General features: G+C 31.5%; 3 protein-coding genes across 6 annotated transcripts; all 3 read left to right on the top strand.

The window, feature by feature from the left end:
• The first annotated feature begins 1,735 nt into the window (after positions 1-1,735).
• On the top strand, positions 1,736-8,544 carry LOC130976121 (uncharacterized). Its single transcript, XM_057900887.1, has 14 exons — positions 1,736-2,054; positions 2,634-2,692; positions 2,933-3,050; positions 3,441-3,514; positions 4,178-4,246; positions 4,378-4,968; positions 5,164-5,699; positions 5,853-5,917; positions 6,012-6,091; positions 6,387-6,491; positions 6,818-6,957; positions 7,062-7,190; positions 7,422-7,574; positions 7,825-8,544. The coding sequence occupies exons 1-14, from the start codon at positions 1,868-1,870 to the stop codon at positions 7,961-7,963; spliced, it is 2,445 nt and encodes an 814-aa protein (XP_057756870.1). The 5' UTR covers positions 1,736-1,867; the 3' UTR covers positions 7,964-8,544.
• Positions 8,545-10,992: 2,448 nt separating this feature from the next.
• Positions 10,993-15,072, top strand: LOC130976122 (probable E3 ubiquitin-protein ligase RHB1A). 4 transcript variants are annotated; one of them, XM_057900889.1, is made up of 5 exons: positions 10,993-11,187; positions 12,070-12,190; positions 13,012-13,390; positions 13,570-13,679; positions 14,506-15,072. In XM_057900889.1, the coding sequence occupies exons 2-5, from the start codon at positions 12,128-12,130 to the stop codon at positions 14,653-14,655; spliced, it is 702 nt and encodes a 233-aa protein (XP_057756872.1). In that variant the 5' UTR covers positions 10,993-11,187; positions 12,070-12,127; the 3' UTR covers positions 14,656-15,072. The 4 variants fall into 4 exon arrangements, with proteins under 4 accessions (XP_057756872.1, XP_057756874.1, XP_057756871.1 ...); XM_057900891.1 differs by having other exon boundaries at positions 11,003-11,187; positions 12,008-12,190; positions 14,588-15,072; XM_057900888.1 differs by having other exon boundaries at positions 11,003-11,187; positions 12,008-12,190.
• A 2,214-nt stretch (positions 15,073-17,286) lies between these two features.
• On the top strand, positions 17,287-20,734 carry LOC130975674 (protein DETOXIFICATION 34-like). Its single transcript, XM_057900428.1, has 7 exons — positions 17,287-17,679; positions 18,049-18,674; positions 19,250-19,306; positions 19,407-19,645; positions 20,088-20,206; positions 20,450-20,536; positions 20,620-20,734. Exons 1-7 carry the CDS (start codon positions 17,287-17,289, stop codon positions 20,686-20,688), a joined length of 1,590 nt encoding a protein of 529 aa, XP_057756411.1. The 3' UTR covers positions 20,689-20,734.
• The last annotated feature ends 2,229 nt before the right edge of the window (positions 20,735-22,963 follow it).

Here is a 22,963-nt window from a genome sequence, read left to right as displayed (position 1 = left end):
AAATACGCATTAAGAACGGTTGTGATTATACTATTGTGTAAAATATTTTATATTGTCAAGACATCAAAATTAAACTTTTTTTTTATAAAGATATATTTTATTTAAATGATATTTAACAGGTTAAGTTACACGGTTGTTCTCTATATTTTTACTGAAATTGTAAATTGGTCCCTACACTTTAAAAATTTGTAATTAAATTCCTGTACAAAATATAATTTTATAATTAGGTTCTCAATAACGTTTACCATAAAAAAAATACACATTTACCATAATGTCATCATCATCTTCTTCTTCTTCTTCTTTCTTCTTCTCCTTCTTCTTCCTCTTCCTCTCTTCAGCATTTCTATTCTTCTTCCCCTCCCTTCTTCCATTTCCTCCACAAATTAACTAAAATAGTAGCTCAATTTATCACAATAATATAAAAACAGCAACCCAGTTACAACTATTGCAACCCAATTCATCGTCTTCGTCGCCCCTCTTTTGCTGTGCTCCATGACTGCTGCTTGTGAGGTGCCGTATTCTTTAGGTTGCAAAGCAATTCATTAGTGGTTTCTTAGTTGGATTAAATCTCTTGAAGAATTTGACGAACGAGATGACGAAGATAGAAAAGGATAGTGGACGTTCTCTCAGAAAACAAAAATTCCTAACATCATGTGTTTTTCAAAAGAGTTCTTGTTCCATGACGAGGCCTGTGAAGCCGCAAGTATCTTCGGACGAAGCCATTTGCAGTTGTTCGAGCTCTGAGGAGGAGGAGTAGGTCAACCAGCAGATCAATGAAGAGAAGGAGGAGAAGCTTGAGGTGGTGGCTCGTCAAGCTAGATCCGACGACGACGAGGAAGCCGAAAACGATAATCGGCACAATGACGATGAAGATTCCGCCGCCACCAAAGATGCTGTGAGCAGTTGAGAGTTGTTGTGTTTAGGGTTGGGGTTGGGGGTGGACGGTGGATGGTGGAGGGGTGGAAGGTTGGGTTCGGTGATAATGTAAAAGTAGAACACACAGGACGGTGGATAGTGGGGTGAGATGTTGTTTTGGAAAGTGAAAAAGTGAGAGTGAGAGAATTGGAGAGGGTGGGGTGGGTTCAGATAGCCTAAGAAGTTTTTAGTCATTTTTAAATGGTTGAATTATACAATTAGTCTTTATATTTTCACTAAAATTACAAATTAATCTTTATTATCAAACATGTGTAACTCACATGTTTAAATAGCGAATATGCTGATGAATATTCTATTAAATCAAAAGTTGTTTAAATAGTGAGGACTAAATTAAAAAATTTAATTTTATTTAAAAATTCAATTACAAATTTTTAAAGTGTAAAAATTAAAAACTAATTTATTATTTCAGTAAAAATATAAGGGCTAATTGTCTAATTTAACCTATTTCATATTTGGTAAATTAAAAAAACACTTGCATTCCACTCTCCTTGTAGCGCGTAACCATGGTCATGTCTTAGCGGTCTCTAACCAATAACCACCTTAGATTCAATCATTCAAGACTTCAAGTCAACACAAACAAGACTTAACTTAACTGAGTCTCTCACAAAAAAAAAAAAGAAAAAGAAAAAGAAAAAAAAGAAACAAAAACATCAGTGTATATCAGACAACATAGATCTTCCGTTCTCTGTTTAATACTTTTTTAATTATTTTAATTTTTAAGTTTGCTAAATGACACATAATTCTCATTCTCCAACTTGTAGTTTACCACATATACTCTCACTCTCACTCTCACTAACAAAGATTTTTCGCTAATATTTTATTTATTAATCCTCTAATACCCTTTTCCATCACTCTCACTTCCCACCATCTCTATTTCCATGATCTGAGAAATAATTGCCTCAAAATTGCACAACTATATGAAGTTAAAAACATGGCTTTCAATTTGATTCTATGGTATCATCCCAATTTGGTTCTTATTGTTTTTGTGCTCTTTTCATGCTCCTTTTGTGTGTTCTCTTCAACTGATGAAGCTGGTGGCAGTGGCGAAACCTTTACTGTTTCGAGCTTCAGCTACCCTGAGACTAGGCTCAGACCCTTTGATTTGCGTTATATCAGAGGTGAGTGAGTCAATTAGCATTTACCCTTTTGTTTTTATGATCATAATTTTGCTTTTTTTTCTTCTACTTGTTCGTTTTGCAGTTTGAATTTTAGTGGGTCGGAATTGAAATGTAATATAAAGTTGAATTTGCAACTGTAGGAACCCAATTTTTCTTTATATTCTCTCTTTCTGTTAGTTGATTCGTCATGATCATTCTTCAGTGATCCCTTTTGTCTTCAATTTACCTATTCTGAAGAGTCCTATGCAATTCTCTGATTGAATTTAATCATATTAAGCATGCCTGTTTTTCCATATTACTGGACTAAGACAGTTAAGAATTATGGAGTTTAGCCTTAACTCATGAAAGTATTTTATCATTTAGCCTAAACTGTTGACCAAAATTAGTTTTGAAAAATAGGATGCAATATTATTTGATTTGGAAGAACCAGTATTTCTCATTTGATCTCTAATTTGTGGTGCATTGAAATATACGTTTCAGATAGTATTACTTGAGAGTTTAAAGAGTGAAGAGTAACCTTTATTTTTTCTTCAATCCTTCTGATTTGGTGATTTAATTGGTATGTGATGCATGCTGCAGTTGACTTGCCGCCATGGTTCTCTGTGCTGTCTATAGCATTGAACTCAAATGTAGACCTTGTAAGTATTTTCAGTTCATACTTCTTTGTTGGTAGGAATGATGACAGTTAATTGAATTCATTTCATGTTATTCTATTTTGATGTTCTTGTCTTACGATGCCTCATATTGTATCGGTTAAAAGTTAAAATGAAATAGCTCTCTGATTATCGTAGCTCTCTAAGATATCATCTTACCGTGTGATCGGTGGAATCGGGCGTATTTTTTGCCTCTTTCATTTGTTCGTATGCACACTGTTTCAGGATATCTCAAGAATTGAAACGGCTCCACAGAGTATGTTGCCGATCATATGCTTTAGAGATGGAAGTCCTCCACTGCCAGATGCCTTAAACATATCAATGACGAATTCAGCAATCTCAGGTAGGCAAGAAAATTGGTTACACTGTTTCTTAAAACCAGACTTCTAGAATGCAAATTCCATCTTAATTTCTCTCTACTCTGAACTTGTATACTTATTGTTAATAATTTTATGAGAAACTGAGAATTTTGCCTTTAGTGTATGGCGATTTCTTTGTTATTACGTAATGAATGAATGATGAACTAGAAATGTATACTGTTTACTTTTTGGCCTATTGTCGCACACTTGCACATTGATTTTAAATATTTTGACAGTAGTCCAGCACTTTTTGTATCTCAATCTGTGTTTACCTTCTCGAGCAAAAAGAAAATTAATGAACGACATCTCTTACCTGAACTTTGTGGCGTCAATGTTCCATTATGGTAACTTTTTTTTGTTCCTTTTTCCTTCAGGGATAAATGGTCTTGATGTAGAGCAGTGTTTTCCAATGCAGAAAAATATCACTATGACATTGACAAACAATCAGGTATTTTTGTAGCTCCATTTTACTTTATAGCAATATCTTTGATCATAGTCATAGATGCTTATGATGATATCGAATTCCAATTGCTGAGGGGTTGTACTCCTAAAGCTTAAGTTATTAAGGCACATTATTAGTTTTAAATCAAGTTTCCTGCATGCTCCTCAAACTTGACCTTGTTTGGCTTGAGGAATGGATAATTTGACTTTCATAAGGAAGTGGAGTAGGAATACTCAGCCTCCGAATTGCAGTCATATAGACACTTTAACTGTTAGGTGAAGGCATAAGATTAATTTTATATCTGTAACCCCATTTTATTAGTGGATAAGGGTTAGTTTGTAGGATTACTAGGTGTTCATAACACGCAGCAGAAGCAATAAAGTAATCCATAATGATCTAAATAAAACTTCAATATATATAGACCAAGTAAGCGGACAAGGTTCTTGTGGCAAAGAGAATTGATGATGGTGAGCTTGTCCAAGGAATCATGTGTGCTATAGATCTTGTCCCTCAAGAACTTCTTGGCAGCCACCTCAGTCTTGTCCTTAGGAAGTGTTCCTTTGTAAACAGCTATGGATAAGGATTAGTTTGCAAGGGAGTTACACTTTTCTTTTCATAATATTGATATATCATATGTCATATAATCATGCATGACAAATTATATTTCAGATATCTCCAGGTGTTTGGTACATTGGCCTTTTCAATGGCATTGGACCTACAAGGACACAGTCAAAGATGGTATGATTTATTTTCTAAGTGTCCCCTTACTACAATAAATTCTTTACATATTTTAATTCGATTCATTCTATTTCCCTTAGCTGGGGTCTTGATGCATTCCTTATGTAGAATTATGATCTCTGTGTCCGTAGATTATCCGAGGTCCGGCATACTCCTTCATTGCTAATATCAGCGTGGAAGCATGCGCAAATTCAATGATGAGGGGGAATTTCTGTAACAGTACAGTATATCCACTCTCATGCACATCTTCCGGTAACTATAATGCTTTGGCGGTTATGGCGAACACGGCAGTAATGGAGAATGTTGTGACCTGCAGGAGTAGTTTTAAAATGTTTTGTGGTCATGAAGGTGTACCAAACTTCTTCTCCTTGGATATAATGAATGTGGCAGAAGAACTTACCTTTACAGTTAAAGATGTCAGATTCAACACTACATCTTTGAATAGCAGTTCTGCTGCAAATGATGTTCATTTAATGTGTTTTATTCGACACGGTGCAATGCCTTCGGCAACTTTGTATGATTATACCAGTGATTTAAATAAAGTTCCATTGGTTATACATTCTCCACTAATTGGTCGTTGGTACATTAGTATAGTACCTGTCAATCTTACGACAACTCGGGACAGCAATGCTGGAGTTTGCTATTCAATGGTGTCGCATCTGCTTCAATGCCCTTTTGGGAAAGGTGGGCCAAATTGTACAATGAATAGCTACATGCTCCAGGTAGAGTTTGCAAGATGTCTCTCTTTGCCTCTGTTTTTGTTTTTGAGCTGTGTCACCTTGATTGTTATCTTTTGAAACGATAATAATAAACTTTTAGAACTCCTTGTGCTATACAATCAGTTCTATATCTTGATGCTTGAAGATAATTACACGCAGGAATGAGTTAATTGATGAGATGAGAATGGTTCTCTGCAGACATTTGTAAGGAGAGGTCCAACCCCGTTTGAATCGTACTACTTACCGGTCAATGGCGGAGCATCACATGATTCGGCAAACTTCCCTCTCGAGCCACTTTTAAGCAACTCATCATACAATGGACAACCAGATAACATTTGGACTTTCTTTCTTTTGGACATACCTCGCGGTGGAGCCGGAGGAAATATTCATGTTCAGCTTTCCTCGGATGTCAAGATCAATTATGAAATATATGCTCGATTTGGTGGATTGCCGTCGCTTGTTAGCTGGGATTATTATTATGTGAACAAGACAAGGAGAAGTGATCCGTCAATGTTTTTCAAGCTCTATGATTCAAGGGATGACAAGGCTGATTTTTATATTATGTATGCTAGAGAAGGAACTTGGGGATTTGGTCTAAGACATGTTAATACCAGCAACGATTCTTTAAAGGGGCCAACTATCATGTCAATTTCGCTTGAACGGTGCCCAAAACGTTGTTCCTCCCACGGCGAATGTAAATTCTCTTTCGATGCTAGCGGATTGACATCATACAGGTTTATTTAAGCCCTTCTCAATCTGTTTTTTCTTTAAACTGCTAAACTGAAACCATAAAATTCCTTGTAATGACTGAGACATTGTATCTTATGCATTTGTTCTCCAACTTACTAAGGAATTTACCATTCTACTTGTTTATTTTCTTGACTCAGCTTCTGCTCTTGTGATCGAAACCATGGAGGCTTTGACTGTAGCATTGAAATTGTAACTCATCAAGGTGATTGCTTGTATCAAGGTTCAACTATTTGCATTTTCCTTTCCTTTCATTGTAATGTTATTTTTATCTGATTCCATGACTACCATTTCTGTAGGACATGTTCGACAATCAATTTTTCTCATTGTATCGAATGCTGCAGCCATACTTCCTGCCTATTGGGCCCTTAGGAAGAAGGTTGTTCTTTCCCTTACTCTTGTCAACTCTTTCTTTTCTCCTTCTAGTTTAGATTAACACACAGTTCATTAAAAAAAAAAAATATTAAAGGTTTGACGACTTTGTTCAGTTAGCAATGCTAAAGAACGTCATCAAATCTTTTTGTTCAGTTACATGTTGAGGACAAAGCACTCCTTTTATTTGTGTTAACCCAGTGATTTTCTTTTAATTTGAGGATGATTTAAGTAAGCAACAAAACAGGTTATTCATTATATAGACTTCTGTGTGTTACGAAATCAATAACTTGTTTATGCAGGCATTAGCAGAATGGGTTTTATTCACATCCAGTGGAATTTCAAGTGGACTATATCATGCATGTGATGTTGGCACCTGGTGTGCATTAAGCTATAATGTCCTACAGGTTAGGACTCTGCTGCCAATATTCCTTTGATTCTTTCCAAAAATATATAAAGAGAGAAGCTTTTGAAAATGATACTGGCGCACTGCTCACATTATTGGTACAAGCATCAATAAACCTCTTAATTTTCTTAGAAATTTAGTTGTTTTAAGCAATCTGTGTCTCGTTTGGTCTTGAGCCGTTTGGGGGTCACTTGTAGTTTCCAAATAGGTAATGAATTACCTGGCTTATGGCCTTTACCTCAATGATGTTATCCGTAGATCAAATTGTTTTTTCGAATGGATTTGAACTAATCCTTGATGGACTAACTTTTGCTTTACTCGTGTCAGTTCATGGACTTTTGGCTCTCCTTCATGGCTGTGATTAGCACTTTTCTTTATCTTGCTACCATTGATGAAGTATTTAAGAGAGCAATCCACACAGTTATTGCTATCCTTACAGCCCTATTGGCAGCAACAAAAGCAACCAGGTATTTGAACCAGTAGAATAAGAACATGAGAACACGTGCACGCAAAACCTGCTCCCGTTAAAGATGCTTTGTCTTTTTTGTGCTTACTATGTGGAATGATGCAGGTCTTCCAATATTCTTCTTGTTATTGTGATTGGTGCTCTTGGTCTTCTTATTGGATGGTTGATAGAGATCTCAACAAAGTATAGATCCCTTTCAATTCCAGTTAGATTCCCATTGAATTTACGTCTCAGGTGAGTTCTCCATACTTCGGATAGTAGATTTGTTTCGCGTGCAATTGCTTGGTGCTCAAGGCATGTTTTCCCATTGCTTCTAGTCGGCTTCGTATTCATGAGCGATCACAGATTTGCGTTTAACTGTTCACCTTGTGTGTGCTTTAAGATTAACATGTGAACATCTTGTGCCGACGGTTGACGAGATTTACTTGTGACTAAAAGAATACTAATGATGAATTTTCACTGCAGTTTTCAAACCATAAAGACATGGATCATTAGTCTTGTCAGGACACTTCTGAGACGGTACAATTTGGCTTATGCTATGGCCGGTTTTGCCGCATTGGCCATGGCAGCAGTAAGCTGGACACTCGAAACTAGTGAAAACTACTGGTTCTGGCATAGGTATATCAGACTTCAATTTTTATGCACTGTCAACGTAAAACTCTTTTATACTAACATCCAATCAAGTACTATCACAGAGATAAAATTTCCATTTTTAGATAGTTGGCATAGAAACAATTGAACAGATGTCAGCGTAAAAAGAGTTTTATACTAACAGTGCATAGAAACTACAACAATAATCTCAACATGTTTCTTTCTTTCTTTCTATCTTCTCTATCTCATGTGTTGCACTCTTTTGAAATGTTTACAGCTTTTGGCATATTACAATATATACATCTTCTTTCTTCTTCCTTTGTTCAAAGGCAAATGTTGTGGATAGTGAGAATCATCTACCAGCAAATGGAAACTATGAACTGACTCATCAGAATTCGCTTCCAAGAAGTGGTTAGAATAACGTATAATCCCTCCGTCCATGAATAATTGTCAGAATTGATAAATTATACATCGAAAAGTTAATATATCTGGTGGTACCTGGAGTCTAGATACATTAACATTTCGATGTACCAAATTTATCAAGATAACAGTTATTCTTAAACGGAGAGAGTATGGGATAGTTGTGTAGAAAAGAGAATAAGGTGGATCTTTTAAGATCTTAGTATTTTTGTGTTAAGGTGAGTTGGTGGCACAAAAATTTGTGGCTGCCTCTATTAGATAAGAGGAATATATATATAGCTGCTGACTTCAAATCATTCTAGGAGTGTGACTTGTGAGTTCTGAGGCCAATAACAGTGATCAAAGCAAAGAAAAGTGTCATGTAAATTCTCTTCAGCATAAGGTTTGTTTTCTATCATTCTTTTATAGGATATAATAGGAATCAAGCAAGGGATAATTTTTTGTAAAATGGGATTTGTTCATATGATGTGATTATTATTCAGGACATAAATTGTCTTTGAATGGTATAAGATTAAAGCAATTGTGTAAGAGGTGTAGTATGAAACTTCATGCTAAGTGTCTCAATCAACTAGTGTTCTATGTGTTCTATTTAACTCTTCAATAAATGTTTATAATAATGTTATTAACTTATTATATCTCAGCTTAGTTAGAATGGAAGGCTCTCAAATATTCAACCTTGATATTAAGATGTGTGCAATCAGTTGAGATCATTTTCAAAAGAAGTATTAGATTACTTTTAATGTCAAATTTAATTGAGATAGGGAGGGAAATTATTTTTGTAAATTACAAATTAGTTTTCATATTCTTTGAATACATTAAATGTAAAATTTGGGAAAATATTATTTTTGTCCCAATTATTTGGAATAAACATCAATGTTGATGTTAAATTTTTTTTTCCGTCTTATTTCAAATTATTTGAAACCTAACTTAATATTATCATCCTTACAGTTAATTCTATACAAAATAACTACCAATGTATTTTGTGAACAAACTTGGATGAGATAAGTAAGATAAGTACTAGTGTATTAACAGGTACAAATTTGACTATTAATTTATTTTTATTTATTAAATATATACAAGATAATAAATATGAGATTACTATAGCTACGGTGTTTTATGTTCAAATTTTAGAAATTATAAGAAAAATTATTTTTTTTGAATATATATGTCAAAGAATATTTTAGAAAACAAAACTATATGCACCAAAACCTTCTCAATTCCCATAATATATGGTAAATATAATTGTTGTGAACAAATTCAAAAAAATTAATTTAAATTTATATAGTTTTAAAAAAATTAAAGTAAAAAAAATTAAATGATAAAAATTGAGAATATTATAGATTTTTTCTCCTCTTTTCATCGTGTCACTATCTTAGGAAAAATTTAAGTTCTTCCATGGATTACAACGTGTTCACTACAATGTTAGTCTTTAAAAAACTCTTAATTAGAAATAGAAACAGACCAACCAAATCCATGGACGTTGAACAACTTTCTTATCAACCAATTATATTGCTCACCCTCCAAATTCCAAATCAAAAAGCTGCCTAATAAATTCTTTAACAGTAAAATATTTGCTTAAATATTATATTACTTAGTGAAAGTTGATAATAAATTTGCTTCTAACTTGTGACAAAATTATATGCTTCCTCAAATATTTAAATACAGCCAAAAGCAACAAAATACATTTCATATTTATGAATGAATGAGTTTATTATCGTTAATATTATAAGAAATTAAACAGACCTAATTTATTCCAAAAATTAGCTCAAGAAATAAGAATTATTTCATATTTATAAAGATTATTAAATTTTTAATTTTAGATAATGTGAGACTTAATAAATATAATATGTGATATAAGAATATTTTCTAGAAAAGTTGTCAAACAAATAAAATGAATTAATAAGAAAAGTATATTCATGACAAGGACAAATCTTATTACTCTACCAAATAAAATATGTTTTTCAATTTATTTGAATTCTATATTCACATTTTTATTAATGTTTGGCCAGCAGCTAAAAATGTTGAAATATTAAAAGAGTTGACTTTAATGATAACTCCTTCATTTGCAAAGAAATGGAAAAATGAAAAATCATGGCCGCATAAGAGATGCACCTATAAAACAAGAAGAGTGCTTTTAACAAAAAGTAGCCATAAATAGAATTAGAATGTTATTTAATATTTAATTTGAAAATGATAGACACAAAAGTCTTATGGAAAATTACACCATGGCATAAATAAGTGGTTGAGATTTTTGTGTCGAGTGTAATATATTCGATACAGAGGACAGACCTTATTGAAATGTGTAGATTCTACGAGAAGCATTTTTTATAAGATTTATTTGGTCAGCTATAACTCAAAATAATAATAATAATAATAATAATAATAATAATAATAATAATAATAATAATAATAATAATAATAATTTATTATTTGCACATTCATTAATTGTTACATTTAATATGATAAAACGCGTAAAATAATGATATAGAATAATGAGGGGGAAAACAGAGAAATGATTAGGACATCATATTGAAAGTTACATTCATTGTTACTAGTTAATTAAACAATAACATAGTATTCTTTTTTTTTAAAAAAAAAGAAAGAAAAACTAATATTATTACAATGGCATGTTTAAAAATAGTGTGTAATAAAAGGATAAAACACTATTTATTTTGCTTATGTAAAGATATATAATTGAATTTTTATGTAAAATTTAAATTATTAAGTTGTTATTTTTTTGGCAAAACTAATAAGACTATTAGTTACTGTTAAGGGGTACTGAAAAAAGCAGATGAAAAATTGAACATAAGATTATAAATTCAAACAAGATGTTTAGAAGATTAACCACCACAAATTGCAGGCTCAATTGGAATTTATTTATTTTATTGATGAATGATGATTAAAGACACTCCACTTTGTGAATTTCTGAGAGTTTTATATGAAATACATAATCCATTTATTATTTATTTATTCATGTATTGATAGTATGTGACAATTATGTAACTCAATCTGATACAATGTTAATGTACTTTACCTTGTAACTATGTACTGAGTGAATGTGAAGAGAACAAAACAAACAAGTGTATACAAAGAGAAGAAAGATACACAGAAAAAAAGCCACCTTTCTCAACCTTCCAACCTCAACCCTTTTTTCCTGCTACCCAATTCCTCTCACCTTTCTTTCCTTCCCTTCCCTTCCCTTCCCTTCCCTTCCAAAAGGGTAAGCTTCTTTTCTTTTGGTGCCTTCCATATCAATTTTTTTGGCCACCCTTTTTCACTGTTGACAGTTTTTTTATTCATGGAGTGTGTGTAACTGCTGGCCACACACCACTTGTTTGTTTGCTTCTTTTACTTTTTGGTGTGTAAATGGGGTTTCATTCTTGAATTGATTGTGGTGGTTCATGGATTCTAACCTATTTCTTGCTCTGTGAAAAGGGGTGGTTTTTTTTGGGGGTTTGTGTGGTGTTTTGCTCTGTTTTATCTTTGTCTGAAGGTGAATTTTGGGTGCTGCTATTCTTTGATTGCTTTTATGTACTCTTTTTCTTTTCATGTTATTTGGTTTAATACTTTAATTGACCCTGTGGGTTGTTTTGTTGTTTCTAAAGTTTTAGTTTTGGTTGGAATTTACATGCCAATCATAGGAATCTGTAACTGGGATGAGGATTGAAGCTGTTGGATAAGGAATTTGTATCCCTAGCAACTCTGTGATGATGTGTATATGTATGAATGAATAATTTCTATGGAAGTCCTTGATTAGTTTAAGTGTCACAGATTTTGAAGAAACCACTCATCTGAAACTGCTGATTAAAATTCTGTCTTATTAAATTTGAGGTCATTGATTTTCTTGTCAACAGTTCAGATGCTGAACTTTACTCTCTAAAGAATAATCTGTTCTTTAAAGGAGCCAAAACCGAAATGATTACACCGTGTTTGTTTCTGCAGTGTTCATGCTTACCATTGATGTTATTGTGTCTTTATGAAAAGTATGAGTTCATTTCTGTTGTTAATTCACCTTGAATACCATTTTTGGATTGTTATAGCAAAACATTATGTATAAAGTTTGGTGAACTCTGATCGATCTCCGTTTGATGCGACGTAGCAGAAGAGAATGAGGCAATCAAAAGTAGTTTTGATTAAATATTAGAAACAAGGACTGGAAAATGGGAGGTTGCTGTTGTTCTGCCAGAAAACCTCATCTGCATGGAACACCAGTTTATTACTATGTTAGTAATTTTCGCCCTTTTGTTACCTGATTCGTAGTGTATGTAGCTCATATGGTATCTGATCTACTAATGTTGCTTATAGCATGCAGCTTATTTCCTTATACGCTTTTGGCCGATTACGGAAGTAAATTTATGATGACAAATAGTGTTTACATTGATAGTTTGATACTACTCATCTCATCTAGATTGCACTATCCTTTAAGTTTTTTGTTCTTTCTCTTAGTTATTTGTCCCCTTTTTAAAAATCAAAAGTAAAAAATCCTCTTAAGCAACCAACATGTAGTCATGAAAAGAATTCCGAACTTAATCATGCTTACCTTCATTGTTGTTTTGATCAGTAAGCTTTTTCCAAGGGAACTGATTGGCATGCTATAGCTGCACCATTGCATCAAATATGTACGGTTCTGCTATTAAGTTATTCTTCGCTTGCAGTTTCGTCTCCAAAATTCAGTTATTGCACAAGTTAGTCCATGAATTTGTAAAACTCTATTAACTCAATTCTTTCTATATCTCAATTTAGTCCCTTAGAGCGACCGAGTTGATACGAGTTTTGTCAATTCATGGACTAACTCGTACAATGATTAATTTCAAGGTGTAAATTGTAAGTAGAGAATAAATTTTAGGGGCTAATACCCATACGAGAAGTCGAGAATCATTATTTTTTCTAGTTATTGATGTATTTTGTTAGATTTATAGGATGGTTTGAGTTTATGATTTGAAACTAATGTATTTAAAAGAATCACTATTTTATTCTTTCTATATCTCTATTCTAGTATTTGCTTGGAGTTTATGATTTGAAACTGAAAAACTACCATTTGCAGTGCCCGCCAACTTTGGAGGAGCGCGAGTTGTTAACCTCTAATGATGCTTCTGCTGCTACACTCACTGCTGGATTGCTGATTGGCTTAAACCTGGATGCGTCCACACCCGATACTTTCCAGCCGCCTCCTGCGCCTCTGCCTTATGATGTGGTCTTTGGAGGTTCTGCATCAACAGATTCTGAGTCTGGTAGAGAAACCGTTAGTGGTAGTAGTTTCGAGACTTTAATTGCACGAGAAGATCTTGAAGAAGCAGAAAGTAAAGTTAAAGCTCAAGAAAATTCTGAGCCTATATCTCCAAAGAAGGCAGAGCTATTAAAATCAAATCAGACTCAAGTATTACTGACAGAAGAAGAGGATGTTTGTCCAATTTGTCTGGAAGGTATGGTCGGAAACTTGATTGAAAGTTAATCATTCTAAGCTATATTTTCCTTGTTTAGGCCATGAAAATCAGAAGGAAAAGTTCTCTAGCTTTGACAATGACACAAGCACACGCGTACGCACCCGCATAAACCAATAATTTGCTTGTCTTTTTTCCCTTTTCTGGCACTTTTAATGCAGAATATGATGTTGAGAATCCCAAAAATCTGACGAAATGCGAGCACCACTTTCACCTGTCTTGCATTCTTGAGTGGATGGAAAGAAGTGACTCCTGCCCAATATGTGATCAGGTTAGTTTTTTGTGTCAATTTCATATGTTCATGACAAGGAATGTTTCCAGGCTGATTTCCCACAAATGCAATAATCATGCTAAGTGCCCTTTAAGGTAGTGTTTGTTTTGAGGTACTGGAACGGAGATTGGGAGACTGAAAATTTTAGTATTTTAGTCCCTTCAAAAAGTGGAGACACAGGATACTGAAATTTTTTAAAACTGAAACTGAAACTTTAATAACATTTTATATCTAAAATATCTTCATTTCAATTAATTAATTTTAACTTTACTCTTTGTGCAAATTAAATTAGAGCTTCATTCTTATTTCAATCTCTGTCTCCCACTTTACACCAAACATAATATTGAGATTTATTTCGGTCCCGGTCTCTCCGTCTCAATCTCTCACTCTGTCTCTCTTCCAAACGCTACTTAATAGTTTTGTCTTACAGAATATATGGTTTCAAAGAATGAAGAAATGAAGTAGTTCTGCAACACTCTATTTCCAACTAGTTGCTATTGTTTGTTGTGTTGATCGTAAAATAGTTATCCCTCCTTTCCACAAAGAAAAAGTATTTGAAATCAACTTTTAGTTAGCCAATACTAGCCAATTTTAGAATTTAGGGTTTATAATTTAGGATGCAGGGTTAAAGATTTATGATTTAGTGTCTCGAATTCAAGATAACTAAAATATTTTTAAAAATTTGGCTAATATTGGCCAAAAAAGGTTAGTTACCTAACATTACTTTTCCACAAAATGGCACTTTGGAAATTTGGGTACAAATTGTATTTAGATATTGTATCCGAACACATTAATTTACAAATGTACCTAATTTTCAAAGTGACAGGTATTGGAAACGAAGAGGGTATACTTTTGTCATCAATCAGTTATGATTTGGTGCGAAATGATCATAGTCTTCCATGTTACAGGAAATGATATTTTGATGAGACGCACATGGCGATTAATTGTTTCAATTTTAAAGATCAAAACTTGCTAAATCCGAGGAAGATTGAAGGAGTTCATGGCTAGGTGATGGTAGATACAGATTCAATTTCAATTTACCATGCTTTGACAGTAGACATTACTTTAGTTAGTAGGCCATCATGAGAAAAATGAGGTTCAGAAAGAATTAAAAGCAATTCCTTTAGGTATGGAAGTTGCATATTATTATTATTATTAGGTAGTGAAAGAATGAAGCAGTGTTCAAGATTCCAAGGTAAATGTTTAAGTGATGGCTGCTTTTTGTGTTTAAGAATGCATAAGTATTTATTTATTTTCTCTTTGGTGTTTTATTTTTGGGGAAAAAATATGCATGTTAGTTTTGTAAACCTGTCTCCTTACATTTACATTTTCGTGTATATATCTTGGTGGATATTGAATATTTTCTTGTATACATGAGTCCCTTTTCCCTTAATTAAGAGAGTAAGAATGAACTTCTCTCTCTCTTTCTCATTATTATTATTATTATTATTATTATTTTTGGTCTTGTCATTATTATTATTATTATTATTATTATTATTATTATTATTATTATTATTATTATGCAGTTTTTGTTTTTGCGCTCCAATAACCAAAAAAACGATGTCCAATCACTTGTTTTGAGAGGAAACGTTTTAATTAATATCACATTTTTGGACTATTTCAGTGCCAAAACTAAAACACATTTTATAGAGTAAATAGCATCCGGCTGTCAACATCAGCATTTTTTTAGGCTTCAATTGGTTGTGTATATAATAAGACATAGACACAAAGACACAAGCACTAAAGACATGGACATAAAATATTTGTGTGTATATATTGTGTTTGACAAAAATAAGGAACAAGACACATATCTTTAAAAAATGATTGAATTACTTTTCATTCAACTACAAATTTTACTTCTATCACTGTATACCCATTATTGCAAACACTGTATATCATCATTATTGAATTTTTATTTCTTCTAATATTTTTTATTTCTTCTAATATTTTAAATTATCATTCAAATATTAAATATATAATTTTTTGAAAAATAGAAAACTAAAGTTTAGAATTTATCATAGATTAATCAAAATTTAAATAAGTAAAAAGATTAAAATACAATTTTTTTTCTTGAAAAAAATAGAAAGATAAATTTGGTTGTAGAATCTAAAAGAGAAAGAGAAAAAATAAGGGTAAAAGTAAAAAATTTTTGTCTCACTAAATTGGAGGTACATAAATTTAGTGTTTCTTTGTCCTTTAAAAATTTGTGTCTCATCAAACCAAACAGCAGATATGTATGTGTCATCGTGTCCATGTCTCAATGAGACGTGGACATCAACTAAACACCGTCTTAACGTCTAAAATTTAACGTTTGTGCGTCGAAAATTGTTTTAGGACTAACATGAATCACGTTCGCAAAATTTAAAAATTAAATAGGGACAATTCAAATTTTAGAGACTAAATTAAGACTAATCTTTTGTGTGACTTATTTTGTCTACAAAGATCTTTAAGGTTGATTAATTGTGGTTTTCGATAGATGGATATTGGAGGATTTACTCCTATTGATCTGAACAAAAGTTATTAAAGTATAAGGATTAATTTATATTTCAATAGTAACGTAATAAATAAATAAAAATTAAGCAAAACAAATAATATTTAATTATATTATACCAAAAATTAAGAAATAAGATAATATTTATCATTAATAATGGAGAGTTCGAGTGAGTTTCTTTTTAAGATTGTTTTACTTCTAATGTTAAAACATACATAAATGTATGGAGTTACAAGACATTACTATCTGGATCAAATATGATATCTGTATTTTTTAGTGTTAAGTTCGATCCGATCTGATTTGCACATTTGCGGATCGGATCAGATATCGAGTATATCCGCGTAACTGAACCTTTTTTAATCATATTTTTATGTAAAAAATTTAATAAAGGGTGCAGATCTATCCGATCCGATCAGTCTGCAGATCGAATCATATCCGCAATTTTTGGATTGGATGCGGATATTTACCGCGGATCTGCGAATACAATCCAATCCATGAACACCCTACCTATAAAACAACGGCATTCAAATTTAATTTATTTATACTTACCACGAGAGTTAATTATTTACCACTGAAGAATTTTGTGTAAACTCTGTCTATAAAATACGAATAAATATAAGTAATTGTTGTTATTTACTAACTTAAGTTTTTAAGATATTTGGAAAGGTGTTAAATTTTGAACTAATAAAATATCCAAAAGATTAAGCTCTACCTAATTAGATATTAGTATCCACTTATATAGGGCCCATAATCTATTAGATGCAAGAATGTTGGAGTAATCTTTAACCGTAAAAACATAATAAATGTTACACTGATTTTGCGCAATGTTATTCTATCTATGGCCAATGAAAATACACTAAGATATGATTCTCAACGTTGATTCTTGAACACAAAGTAACTATGGTGAATGGATGAAACTCCTTCACCTTTTTCTTGGTCGTAAATTCATTCACCCCTAAGGCCACACCTAAATTATAGCTACCTTTTCACCAAACAAAAATTAGATTCAAGTTTGTTCATAGAAACAAATGAAAATAATCAAGTTCTAGAGTATATGATTTTGTGTGAATGTGTGTGCAGAACTGCTACATTCAAGAAAAATAGGTACTAAAAAAAATGATGAAGAGTTATTCAGAGGAGAGCAATAATGGCTCATCCTCTGGTAAATTATCCTCTAAGGTTGGTGTTAATATATCAAAGGGTGAGACACCATTGTTTGTTTCTTCTTCTTTGGAAGCTGCAGAGCTTCATCATGCACCTGATGGATTAGTGGAGATAAATTTAGGTGACTATGAACATGGAATAAATGGCTTAAAAGATTTTATTCATGTGTTTATTTTGGAGTCTATTAAGCTTTGGGCCATTGCAGGACCTATTGCTTTCAATATACTATGCAATTATGCTGTTAATTCCTTCACAAATATATTTGTTGGCCATCTTGGTAATTTGGAGCTTTCTGCAGTTGCTATCTCCCTCTCTGTCATCTCAAATTTATCATTTGGATTCTTGGTAAGGGTTCTAAAATTAGCATATTCATTGTAAATATCTGCTTGATTATTATGACATTTTCATTTGCACAGGAAAAATCATAGGAAAAATTTTCTAAATATAGTTAAAAATGATATATAGCTACCTATGAATATTTCACTTCCAATTTTTACTAATGAACTCTTTGAACTCATTAGCAAATAGTTGTATTAGATGTTAGATATTATAACCCTTTTCTCCATTAATCCAAATTGAATTTATTTCTTAATTTTTCTATCTTTATGCAGTATTTAGAATACAAATAAAGTTACTTATTCTGTTACATATTGAGAATGTGTAACAGAGAGAAAGAAAATAAAGAGTTGTTAAGTTGTTACACAAATTTTGCAGCTAGGTATGGCTAGTGCACTAGAGACTCTATGTGGTCAAGCATATGGTGCTGGACAAGTAGAAATGCTTGGAATATATATGCAAAGATCTTGGATAATCTTATTTGGTGCATGCATATTGCTCTTACCAATTTACATTTATTCTGAACCAATCCTAATACTCCTTGGTCAAGATCATGAAATTGCTGAGCTTGCTGGAACATTCACAATCCAAAGCATCCCTCAAATGTTCTCCTTAGCCATCAATTTCACCACACAAAAGTTCTTGCAAGCACAAAGTAGAGTTGCAATTCTAGCATGGCTTGGTTTTGTATCCCTCATTGTCCACATTGGCATTCTTGCACTTTTCATCAAGTTGCTTGGTTGGGGAACAGCAGGTGCTGCTGCAGCATATAATATAACTGCTTGGGGGATTTCTTTGTCACAATTGGTTTATGTTGTTAATTGGTGCACTGAAGGGTGGAAGGGTTTGTCATGGTTAGCATTTAAGGATCTTTGGAATTTTACCAAGTTGTCTTTTGCTTCAGCAGTCATGCTTTGCCTTGAGATTTGGTATTTCATGATTTTGATTGTTCTCACTGGACACCTTGACAACCCAGTTATTGCTGTTGGCTCACTTTCAATATGGTAAGACAAATTTTGTTTCTTGAGAAATATAGTCATCATTGTATTCTGAACTAACATATATAACGGTTGATGTGTACTTGAATGGGTGTGAGTCTCAATATAAGTGTGACTATACACATTTTAATAGTGTATATATACGTATTAACGTACTGGTTTAATCAGTTAACTAATTTTTATCTTTTTTTCATTTGTTAATCGATTCTCTAACAGTCGATTTTTCATCTAAACCGAATCGATATGGTGATCGATTTCAATTAACTTAGTTGAAATGACTGATTCGGTCTGATTCTTAAAATCATATTTTTTGAATAAGTACTTTTTTTTTTAAGAAAAAAATGATCTTATTTTATTTGGATGTTATAACCATATCTAAGAAATCACATAAACTTCAAAAGTCAAAACACCATTTTGTTATAAAAATAAAATAGTAATCTCCTTTTGTATAAAAGGCACAATCAAATGCACTTAACAAGATAAATTTCTAAGTTTTAAAAGAGATACATCACAAAAGCTTCCTGGGTTTTTTTTTCTTGAATTATTAATTTGATATTAGCTTCTTTCTTTTCCTGTTTCAGCATGAATATAGATGGTTGGGAAGGAATGCTATTCATAGGGATCAATGCAGCTATTAGGTAAGACTTGTCTATCCTAGTTTCTCATCTCAGTGTAAAGGATTTTTGTGTTTTCTTACAACTAATGAAAAATTTTCTTTTTTTTTTCTCCTCCTCTCAGTGTGAGGGTTTCCAATGAGCTTGGATCAGGGCACCCGAAAGCAGCAAAGTATTCAGTGATTGTGACAGTTACTCAGTCCCTCATCTTTGGAATACTTTCTGCTCTCATTATTATGGTTGCAAAAGATCATATTGCTGTCATTTTCACTGAGAGTGTAGAAATGCAAAGGGCAGTTTCTAAGTTAGCATCACTTCTTGGCATTACCATGATACTCAATAGTGTTCAACCAGTTATATCAGGTTAGATCCGAAGATCATCCCAATAATCAATTACAAATTTATTTTAACTCATTTTCAATGTGTATTCCAACATGTATTCGATACAGATAGCTGATTTTTAGTATACAGTTTGAAAAGGATGTCTAAATACAAATTTAAAAGCAATGCTACATGACTAGCAAATATTATCATTTTTTGTCAATACTTGACTAGTAATAATTTGCACCTATATTTATAGACATTTTCGCACATATAATTTGTATCTATATTTATCAGAGTTTTACACACATAAATCAATATAATTTGTATCCATATTTTTTTCAAAAATTACACACATAAATTAGTAAAATTTATTTGTTAAAGACAATTTAATATTTTTGTTGGCTAAATAATGGCAAAAAATATTAAAAGTTGCTGGCCCCAAAAATTTGTAAATGTAATGGTTGAAGTGTTGATGATGCAGGTGTAGCCGTTGGAGGAGGTTGGCAAGCATTGGTAGCTTACATCAACCTTTTTTGTTACTACATTGTTGGACTCCCTCTTGGATTTCTTCTTGGTTACAAGATGGGATTAAGAGTGCAGGTAAAGAACCCTTTTAACTACCCAATTATGATAACTACTTCCTCCACTTTAAGCACAAAATAATTCTTGAAATAGATGAATATAGTATCTAAGTATATATCTATTGATTTTATGTTTATTAGTTTGATATTAGATTGATTTCGTCGTTATGATTAAGTTGTATATATCTTTAATCTATAAATAGGCAAATTTCTTATTATCATGGATTCTAACATTACTATTCGTCGCATACGGAAATTGTAGGGTATCTGGATTGGAATGATATGTGGGACCATATTACAGACAATGATCTTGCTGTATATTATCTATACTACCAATTGGAATAGAGAGGTACAATTAACAACCAAAGTTAAAATTTTGTGACATTCGAATGGAAGGGGAAAAATCATACCCTCTCTATATGTGTTTCTCAGGTTGAAGAAGCATCAAAACGAATGCGGAAATGGACAGGTCAAGAATTGGAGCTTCATTCCATGAGCTAGTAACTAGCTAGTATACCACATAGAAATTAAATCAGGAATTTCGATCATAGTATATTTAGCTTTTTTTAATTATTATTATTATACTTGTAATGTAACAAATGATATTAGAAAAAGAGTAAAAAAAATTCATAATCCTACTTTCATATGCTCTTTCGTACACATTAAGGTAGTGGTTGTTTTCAGGAATAAGAATGAAAGAATAAAATTTAATATTGTGTTTGGTAGTTAAAAAACTAAAACTAAAATTTTAGTTTTAAACACAAAATTTTATCACTTCCAAAAAATTTAAAAACACAGGAATTGAAATTTTAAAAATAAAATTAAAATTTTAAATTTACCTTTTAATCTCTATATTTATTTTAAACTAAACATAATAATAAAATATAACTTAGTTAATATATTTTATACAAAATATAATATAAAAACTAAATTTTTATCTTTCCATCTCATATCTTTAGTTTCTAGTTCTTCTTTACAAAAAGCAGCCTAAATTACTTACACAACACACATATAAATCATCTTTTCTTTAGTAGGCAACAAATTAAACACAAAAACTAAAAGATTGTTCCTTAACACACGATGTACCCCAAGAGGTCTTCCATCACCAAGAAGGCACGGAGACACAACGCCTATTTTGGCCAATCTATCCGCAGGGACCGACATAAGGGAGCGAATAGAGGCCTTTATTCCCAATTTTTTTAAATAATAATAATAATAATAATAATAATAATAAATATAATTTAATTTTTTTTAAAAATTATTTAATATTTATTTTAATATAAATAAAAATTTAATTTAATATAAATATTAATGAAATAAAAAATTATAATTTATTTAAAATTATTTATATAAAAATTTTTGAAAGAGGCTGATTTATTTATTAAATAAAAAATTATAAATTAATTTAGCAATTAAATTAGTTGAGAATAAAAATATATGATATTTTTTAAAAAAATAAATAATAATAAAATTTAGTTAATATGTGTCTTAAAAATATATAATAAATTTATTATTAATAAAAATTTTATTTTTTATATTTTTAATAAAAAATTTTAATTTATAAACTTAACTTATTTTTTTAAAATATAAGATAGATAAACTCTAATGATATGAATAAGATTCTCCACCAAATAACAAAATTTTTAGGACATCAAGATTTCAAGAGGAGAGAAGGAGGAAATCACATACATGCAAGTATGCAACCAAGGAGTGGGGAAGGGAGCGCATGCACCAATGTGTTTTAATGAGTTTTAATGAGATTGCAGGTAGTTTTTCTAATTTTGATGCATTGTAGGACGAGTTTTTTATATATATAAATAAAATAAATATTTTAATTAAAAATATACATTAATTTAAAAATATTTACAAATTTTTATTAAATGCCGTGTAAACAAGATAAGTATAGTCATTTTTTTTATATTGTAAACGAGGTACGAATACGTAACAATGTCTTACATTTACAAATGTAATATGATACGAGCCTTATATTATCTCATTTATCGTATAAATAAGATATGTTTATATTTATTTCGTTTAAACCGTAAATGAGATAAGTCTAGAGAGTGACTATAAATGGAAGACATTCACAACACTCCTAATTCTATCTTTTTTTCACATTTCTCTCTTTCTTGCACCATTTGTTGATATTTATTAGTTCCTCGGACGATATAACACGCAACGACGCATGTACAGACGCACGGGACCTGACATCAACCGCTTCAATGCTAGTTGGCACACTGTGAGAACTATCGACGTTGAGGTTAGTATTATCTTTATTGTTTAAACTTTAAATTAAGTGCTTGTTTGGGTGTCATTATTTTGATAAAAAAATATTCTTTTTTAATGATAAATTTTTTTTTATTTTTATTTTTTAGTATGTTTGGCAAATTTCTAGTAGTTAAAAGTAAAAATACTAGAAAAATAAAAAAATTGTCCAAAAATTATTGTTTATTTCTAATAGTTTATTTTTTAATATTTTTTTTGTTTAAGGGTAAAATTATCTAAAAAATATTGTTTATGGAAAATGGATGATTTTATAACGTTTTATAACATTAGGGATGATTTTAATAACAAAAAAGGTCAAAGACAAATTTGATTTTCAGCCAAACTTTAGAGACGAAAAAAATACTTAACCCTTATTATTATTTGCTTTCTTTACGTATTATTTCCGTCTTCAATTTGCTTTTTTTTATTTCTTTTACCTTTTCTTCTTCATATTGTTATTATTATTTGCTTTCTTATCATGTTGTTTCTTTCTTCGTATTACTTTATGTTA

The sequence above is a fragment of the Arachis stenosperma genome, chromosome 4 (genome assembly GCF_014773155.1).
Source record: "Arachis stenosperma cultivar V10309 chromosome 4, arast.V10309.gnm1.PFL2, whole genome shotgun sequence".
Taxonomy (NCBI): domain Eukaryota; kingdom Viridiplantae; phylum Streptophyta; class Magnoliopsida; order Fabales; family Fabaceae; genus Arachis; species Arachis stenosperma.
Note: the sequence above shows the minus strand (reverse complement) of the source record. Positions and strands in the feature narration are given on the sequence as shown.

Excerpts from the sequence above, each read along its gene's own strand:
- LOC130976121 (XM_057900887.1), top strand. The coding sequence starts at position 1,868 with ATGGCTTTCAATTTGATTCTATGGTATCATCCCAATTTGGTTCTTATT. Across the intron at positions 4,247-4,377 it reads CAAGGACACAGTCAAAGATG|ATTATCCGAGGTCCGGCATA; the intron begins GTATGATTTATT and ends CTGTGTCCGTAG. Across the intron at positions 7,575-7,824 it reads AACTACTGGTTCTGGCATAG|CTTTTGGCATATTACAATAT; the intron begins GTATATCAGACT and ends AAATGTTTACAG.
- LOC130976122 (XM_057900889.1), top strand. The coding sequence starts at position 12,128 with ATGGGAGGTTGCTGTTGTTCTGCCAGAAAACCTCATCTGCATGGAACA. Across the intron at positions 12,191-13,011 it reads GAACACCAGTTTATTACTAT|TGCCCGCCAACTTTGGAGGA; the intron begins GTTAGTAATTTT and ends TACCATTTGCAG. Across the intron at positions 13,391-13,569 it reads TTGTCCAATTTGTCTGGAAG|AATATGATGTTGAGAATCCC; the intron begins GTATGGTCGGAA and ends CTTTTAATGCAG.
- LOC130975674 (XM_057900428.1), top strand. The coding sequence starts at position 17,287 with ATGATGAAGAGTTATTCAGAGGAGAGCAATAATGGCTCATCCTCTGGT. Across the intron at positions 18,675-19,249 it reads GTTGGCTCACTTTCAATATG|CATGAATATAGATGGTTGGG; the intron begins GTAAGACAAATT and ends TTCCTGTTTCAG. Across the intron at positions 20,207-20,449 it reads AGATGGGATTAAGAGTGCAG|GGTATCTGGATTGGAATGAT; the intron begins GTAAAGAACCCT and ends CGGAAATTGTAG.